At 61.3% G+C, this 7,395-nt stretch overlaps 2 protein-coding genes across 2 annotated transcripts in view; both read left to right on the top strand.

Moving 5' to 3' along the window:
- Positions 1 to 1,059, top strand: part of LOC102850000 — a 12,000-nt gene extending 10,941 nt beyond the window's left edge. Inside the window, exons 12-13 of the mRNA XM_006900642.1 lie at positions 350 to 485; positions 820 to 1,059. Of these exons, the coding sequence (XP_006900704.1) occupies positions 350 to 485; positions 820 to 1,059 (376 nt within the window). The remainder of the gene's footprint in view (positions 1 to 349; positions 486 to 819) is intronic.
- A 2,603-nt stretch (positions 1,060 to 3,662) lies between these two features.
- On the top strand, positions 3,663 to 6,936 carry LOC102849589 (beta-lactoglobulin-like). The gene is made up of 6 exons (XM_006900641.1): positions 3,663 to 3,773; positions 4,487 to 4,623; positions 5,084 to 5,157; positions 5,280 to 5,393; positions 6,226 to 6,321; positions 6,899 to 6,936. The coding sequence occupies exons 1-6, from the start codon at positions 3,663 to 3,665 to the stop codon at positions 6,934 to 6,936; spliced, it is 570 nt and encodes a 189-aa protein (XP_006900703.1).
- The last annotated feature ends 459 nt before the right edge of the window (positions 6,937 to 7,395 follow it).

Below are 7,395 nucleotides of genomic sequence, written 5' to 3'. Positions count from 1 at the left end.
CCACAGGGTGCAGTGAGTGGTCCCACGGGGTGCAATGGTCCCATGGGGTGCAGTGGTCCCACGGGGTGCAGTGAGTGGTCCCACGGGGTGCAGTGTATCATGGACAGTGGGAACTGCTCCTTCTCACCAGAGGCAGAGCCACCTTCCTCTACTCGGGCTACGAGGCCTTCCTTTCTGTACAGCTCTGTCCAGTAGGGACCACAGGGACCTGAGCTATTGCTGCCCCCCACTCCACTTTGCAGACTCAGGTGCCCGAGCTCCAGTGGCCCCTGCTCTGCTCCACACGTGTCCTCTGAAGCACATGCTGGAGGCTCAGGGGTGCCAGGAACACCCTCCCTTCTTCATACAGTGGGGACTCACACATTGAGGGGAGGCGGCAGGCTTGGGGACTGGAGGCCAAGGCCCTGGGGCTCCAGAAGAGGCACCAGGAGGCCGAGAGGTCTGAGCACGAGGCTCTGGATGGGCACCTGGATACAGCAGGGGAGGTGGGCACTGAGGGTGTGGTCAGGCCCAGGGAATCTGACCCCCAGGTCCTGGAGGAAGCACCCTGAAGCCAGAGGCCAACCCGGGGCCATGGATCCTGGACTTCTGCCCCTGGACACCTGTGGCATCATCCTCCCCTCCTCCACATGCAATAAAATTCCACGCTGGCTGCAGTGACTGTTGCTGATATCTGGCCCTCAGGGAGGGGTGGGACAGGAGGGCCATGGGTGACCCCCCTCCAGAAGTAGAGCTGCAAACACAAGGGTCTGGGTTGCAGGGGTGCTGGAGCCGTGCCTGGCAGGCCTGGGACCCTGGCTCTCCGGGACCTGCACCCAGAGCACAGCCGGCAAGAAGGGGGCCTCCCGAGAAGCCGGGGCCACTTTGGCCAGCACTGCTGCTCAGACCCTCCCTGGACTCAGGGTCTGCTCAGGGCCAAGAGTTCTGCGCTCCAGGGCCAGCGTCATCAGCACCAGCATCCCCACAGGGGAACAGGGTCTTCAGAATCAGAAACCCACCGACCCACCTCAAGGAATCGGCCTCCATCCCTCAAAGCGGCTTGTCCAGGGGCCCTGCTAGGCCCCAGCTCTGAGGACAGTTGTCCAAGTCCAGGTCGGGGGCACGAGAGGGTGAGGGGTGGCCAGTCCTAGGAGGTTCACACACTCAGGGAGCGTGCTCTGGGGGAGCAGAGCGGTCACCACGGAGTGGCCTTGCTTCTCCACAGCCCACATGCCAGGCAGACCCCCACGGGGGTTCTCATGAGCAGATCACCAGACTTTCTTCTGACGTACCTGTGGGTGAACTTGAACTTCTAACATTCTAGTTAAGGAGCTCTTGTGGCCTAGTGGTAAGAAGCTGTGCTGCAATCCCAAAGGCACATGGTTCAAATCTACCAACTGCCCTGCAGAAGGATGGTCAATCTCCTCCCATGTGATTTACGGCCTCGGGAAAGCCAAAGAAGGGTCGGCTGTGAGTTGGTTCCGACTCACTGCTACACAACAACAACAATCTGGTTAGCGCCTGGGCATAAAAGGACACCCCGAGATTAACAGGTAGAGTCAGGACTGTCCCATGACTGCAGTGGGTTTCCAGAGGTTATAAGTCACATGGGAGGAGACTGTCCGTCTTTCTCTCATGGAGCAGCTGGTGGATTCAAACCATGTACCCTTGGGTTGGCAGCGCAGCTCCTTACTGCTAGGCTACCGGGCTCTGTAGGAGATTGACAGGTCGTATAGATATATACACCCACCCAAACATACACCAACACGCACACAGCCATCTAGAAACAACACCGCTCAGTCACGTGGGCGCCTGCTGGCAGCTGACTCCCCCCCACCCCCACCAGCAGGTTCCCAGGTGGTCAGTCCTGACTGAAGAGACTGCCTGGCTCTCTCCAGAGGAGCAGCTGGTGGGTGTGAGGCGCTAACCTTCAGTCAGCAGCGTGGCAGGTATCAGGCCGCCGCCAGGGGCTCTCGCAGGGACAGCAGGGGTAGAAGCCCCAAAGCAGGCAGGAGGGCTGGCTCTGCGGGCTGGTCAGTGTGAACATGACAGGCCGGGCGGTGGGCTGGGGCCCCAGGTGAGCCTGGAGGAGGACCTTGCGCTTCAGAGCTGTCCTTTTCTGCTCAGAGGACCCTCGGCTGCCTGGACAGGGCCCGCCCACACTGTGCAGGGGTCCCCGTGAGGCCAGCTGACTTCTGGGATCTGTGCCCTTAAATTTCCAGTAAGGACCACGAGGTCCGTGGCCGCCCGGGTCCACATGAGTGGTACTTTACCGGGACCTGTGACCAGCCTGGAGCACGGCCACCTCCTCACCTGACCCATCAGTGCAGAGACTGGAGGGCTGCTCCCTCAGTGACGACCCCACGTCCACTCTTGCAGCCCGGATCCCGAGGTGTGCGGAGGGGGTCAGATCCAGGTCACAGGAGGGTGGATACAGGGACAGGGGGAGGGACAGACTCAGGGACTCTCTCAGTGCACATGCTCTGCCCCAAGAGGAGAGGCAGGGGATGAGGGGCCCCACGTCCACCATATAGAGATGAGGGGACAGGGACCAGAGAGGTCACAAGTCTGCCAGGCTGAGTGGGGTGGGGACAGGGATGAGGGGGTCATGTCCACCAGGTACACTGTAGCAGGGATAAGGATGAGGGAGTCTTCACACGTCCACTAGGCCGAGTAAGGTGGGGACAGGAAAGAGGGGACACATGTCCACCTGGCAGCCTGGTGCCAGGAGACACACGTGAGGTCATCACAGCCTGGATGAGAGCCAACGCTGCACAAGTGGGGCCTCCATTCCACGTCCTGGGGGCCACCTCACGGGAATGCGTGATGATCCCCACCCCTTCCAGGTCACCAGGAGGTCCCTGGCTCGTACGGGGTCTCCGGAGGAAGATGAGCTGAGGCTCAGCCCGCCTGCGAGAATAAGGTCTGGAGCCCCCAGGCCCCAGAAGTGAGCAATCAAGGGGTCTGCAGACACCTCACCGCTCAGCAGGACAGCGTCCTGGCGTCTGGCTCTCACCTGAGGGAGAGGTGAGGCCTGGCCTTCCCACAGGGAGTGTCCAGGGGCCAGTCTGAACCTGTCCAGCCTGAGAGATGATCGCCTGACTCTTCACAGTGTGACCCCATTTCGGCTTACAATCTGACCTCGTGTTCAGTTGACAGTTTGACCTCACATTCTGACTGCTGTGTGACCCTCACAGTGCCCAGAGTGTGATCTGGGCTCAGCCTGCAGTATTAGCAGGGCTCCAGGTAAACCCCTCTTGGAGCAGGGGGCCGGAGGCAGTGCTGGGGGCCTGGTCCAGGACAGCAGTGTGGCTAGGGAGAGGACGGTCTAAGCATCCAACACAATAAAGATAAACCCCCTCATGAGGTCCCAGTGTGGTCAGCCTTCGCATGTGAGGTCACCTCAGGCCCCACAATCCGGGAGTTACATGGCTGAGAGGCCAGGCAGGAGGAGGGGCAGCATCTGGGCAGAGCCCGCAGCTCCCTCCACCCCCACGGGTCCCAGGACAGACTCACAATGTCGTCAAACCAACCCAACCACCGGCACTCCCCAGGCTGGGGGCAGTGCCCAGCACCCCAAAATAGGAGGAGGAGTCACTGGGATGCTTCTGGAAGTTCCAGAAATGTGGGTGGGGATGCTTAGAGAACAGGGCCTGGATAGGGTTCCCTCTCAGCCTGGACACATGGCCCTGGGGATGAGGCCAGTACTGCTACTGACCCTTGGCCTGGGTCTGATCAGTACCCGGAAGACTCTGGAAGAGGTACCTGTGCAGCAAGGCTTTGATGCCCAGAGGGTAAGGGTCAGGGTCCTGGTCCCGGGATCAGGGCACCTGGCAGGTGAGAGACATGCAGCAAGGGTGCACGGGCCTGAGGAGGGTTCCGGGAGGGCAGTGTCTGACCCTTCAGCCTCAGCCTGGCTCTGCGGAGCCCTGGAGCCCACTCTGCCCCCTCTAGACACAGGACTGTCCTACCCTTGTCCAGGCCTCATGGACCTGGCCCAGTCACCTCCCCTCCACATCCTGTTCTCAGTGACACCCAAGCTGACCACTGAGGACAGTCCCAGAAGAGGCCAGAAAGCTGGCTGGTGCCTGTGGCAGCATGAAAAAGACCCGGGTGCCAGCTGAGGGACTGGGATGGGCCCCGAATCCCTCCTCCCTGCCTGACCTGGGGTCCAAGCCAATGGCAGGGATGCAGGGAGTGTGGGAGGGCAGGACAGCAGCCCTAGGCCATGAGGATGCTGCCCCCCCTCCTGCACCCAGAGCCTTTAGGACCCGAAGGGGAATAGGGTGTGTACCCCACATGGCCGGAGAAGCAAGGAGTGTGATGACGGCAGCCCGTAGGGCCCGTGAGCTGGAGCCCAGAGACCACGGCCCCACCGCCAGGCCCTGCATCTGGCTTTGCAGGAGCTGGGCAGTAATACCTGGCCCTCCGTGTCCCTTAGCACCCAGGCTGCCAGACCTCAGTGTCCAGCAGGCGTCGGCTCCACCTCTAGGTCCTCCCCCTGCAGGTGCAGGGACGTTGGCTGACCCTCCAGCTGGCCTCTACCAGCTCCAGCCTGGTGTCCCCCGATGACCCCCTGCGGCTGGCCCTGCATTCTATACGGATGACAGCCAGTGGGGCCCTGCAGCTGATACTCTTCTGGATGTACGTGTGACCAGTAGCTTCAAGGGTCTGTCCCCAAACCCAGGTCCCCAAGTGACCACATTAGTGTGAGGGGGCTTGAGGTGCTGACTTGAAGGGTTTGAGGAGCCACATGGGGTCCTGGAGCCTAAGAGGAGGAAGAGAGGTGAAGAGGGGGCAGGTGGAGATAGCATAGGTGGAGGGGGACCTGGGTGGAGAAGGGCACAGACAGAGGGGACACAGGTGGAGGGGACACAGGTGGAGGGGATATAGGTAGAGGAGATCACAGCTGGAGGAGGTAACAGCTGGAGGCGGGCAAAGGTAGGAGGCATAGAGGGACAATGTCTAGGACGGTTAGGTCCACAGAGACTCAGGGACATTGTGGCTCTCAGACTGTTACCTCCCGAGCTGGCCACACACCCAGGACAGGGAAGGACTAAGGAAGCCCTGGGACACCCAGCCTCACTTCCTCTCTCTTTCCCAGGGGAGAGGGGGTGTGTCAGGACCTGAATATCACTGTCCACCCAACGGGACTGTACGGCCAATACCAAGGGTTCTGTGAGTACCACCCCCTGCTAGGACTGGGTGCCTGAAGGAGCAGGCCTGGGGTGTGGCGGCTCCTGGGGAGCACAGTGCACCCCTGAGGGGTTGGCCTATGGCTTATACACAGTCTCCCCCAGTTGAAGCTGGTGGCAGCGTGCTGGTCCAAGTTGTGGGCACCAACTACCACAGCCTGATCCTCTACGTGCAGGTGGAACAGGACGCCGAGACCAACAGCCTGTGGGCACTGCTGGGTAAGTGCCCGGCCAGCCCAGGGATGGGTGGCAAGGCTGGCTGGACACCCAAATCGTCCCACATTCACTGGCTGGCCGGTCTTGTTCAGAGCTGCCCAGATGGATGTTTCCACCCCATCCCCCCTCAGGGCAGGGAGGACCATCTCAGCCATTACCCCCTTCACTGACCCATTAAATAATCCCGCCCCCTATGGTCTAGGAGCCTGAGACCACACTTTAACAGTGACCTTCCCTCATCCCTGTCTGAGGGGAGAGTGTGTGGGAAGACAGGAGGAAGACTCAGTTATCCTGTGCTCTGGGAGCAGGGATGGGGGGAGCACAGCCTGTAGCAGAGCTGGGAGGGGAAGGGGGGGAGGGCAGTGGGGGATGATCCTGGTGGAGGGGGAGGGTGGTGAGGATGAAGGAGGAGGGCAGTGGGGGGAGGGGAAGGTGGTCAGCCGGAGCAGGAGGGTGGTCAGTGGAGGGCACAGTGAAGCTGGAGGGCGGCATGCAGGGGAGGCTCGCAGGAGGGTTTTTACTCGGTGTGTGAGAGGGGATGTGAGTCACCTTGAAGACCCACCTTGGCAGGTAGACCCTTCTCAGCAGGAATGGAGGGAGGGGGGAGGGGGAATGATGAGAGGAGGAGGGGCAGAGGAGGAGGGAAAGGGGGTGTGCAGGAGGAAGAGGGGAGGGGGAGAGGATGGGGGAACCCAGAAGAGAGAAAGGGTGGGGGGAGGAGGGGAGATGAGAAGCGGGGAGGAGGGGAGGACAGGGCAGGACAGTGTCTCAAGGGCCTGACCAGGCTGCGGGGTCTGAGCAGAGAGGTTCTGGCTGAGCTCCCCTCTGGTTTCAGGGAGAACAGAGAAGGTGGAACCCCAGTGGCTGGGCGAGTACCTGGACTACGTCCGGACCTTCCACCTAAAGAAAGCCCCTGTCTTCAACCTGGACGGTAAGGCCACACACGTGCCCTCCCTCCCTCAGGTGGCTGGTGGGTCTGAGGGAAGATCTGCAACCTGACACCTGGCCGGGACCTCGAGCAGTGACGCTGGCTCCCAGCCAGTGGGCACCGGAATGTAGGTGGGCTTCCTCTCAGGGTGTGGACGTGGGTCAGAGAGGTTCCGACCCAGAGCCAGCCCCGCAGCCCGAGGAGGGTGAGAGTAACACAGCCCCACTCCTGAGTCACTGCATCCCTCACTCCCTACTGCATGTGGGCAAGTGGGTCAGGGGTTCCAGACACAGACCCCAAAACAGCACAAAGTAGCGAGCATTTGTCCCTTAGAGGCCAAGGCTGCGCCAGAAAGGAGACCCAGGCAGGTGGCAGGGCTTGGGGGACACAGGGTGCAGCAACAGAGACAGGCAGGGCGGGCTGTGGGGGGAACCTTGTGGAGGGTGGGTGCCGGGTAGGAGGGGCCTAAAAGGAATGGGTGCTGTGGTAGAAGGGGAGGGTCAGCCTTGCCTTTTCCGGCTTGGCTGACTAACCACGTGTGTTGACAACAATCACCACCTGTGCCCCCTCCTCTCTGCAGGTGGCTGCCCCCCACTGGAAGCCCAGGCCAGTGCCTGAAGGTTGGACCTGGTCTTCTCCTTTCTCCTCGCCCACCTGTCCTGCAGGCCTGCCCCAGGGCCGGAGGAAACACCGGTACCTTGAAGCTCCTTCCCCAGGTTTCCCAACCCCCAGGGAGAGTTCATTCTTCAACATGAAAGCTGCCAGCCAGCAGGGAAGAGCCCCCCAGCTGCTCCCCCACCCACCCCTCCTGGAATGCACCGACTCCACCAAGAATCTGGTGCTGGTTAGCTGTCCACTCCTGTTGACCTGTTCCAGCACCCAAGTCTGGGATGCTTGAGGAGACAGGGCCTCCTATGAGTTCTGGAGTTCAGGTCTCGCAGCCCCAGACCTGCAGCTGGGGTGGCCTCCATGTGAGCTAAGGACAGGTCAGCGTCCTCTCTACACGGGCAGTGCCCGGAGAGGCAGGAACCAGGCCACCCACAGGCAGTCTGTCTCTTGGAAAATTAGTCAGAGACC

This window comes from Elephantulus edwardii, unplaced genomic scaffold (assembly GCF_000299155.1).
Source record: "Elephantulus edwardii isolate Elephantulus edwardi_28Jun2011 unplaced genomic scaffold, EleEdw1.0 scaffold00289, whole genome shotgun sequence".
NCBI lineage: Eukaryota > Metazoa > Chordata > Mammalia > Macroscelidea > Macroscelididae > Elephantulus > Elephantulus edwardii.
Note: the sequence above shows the minus strand (reverse complement) of the source record. Positions and strands in the feature narration are given on the sequence as shown.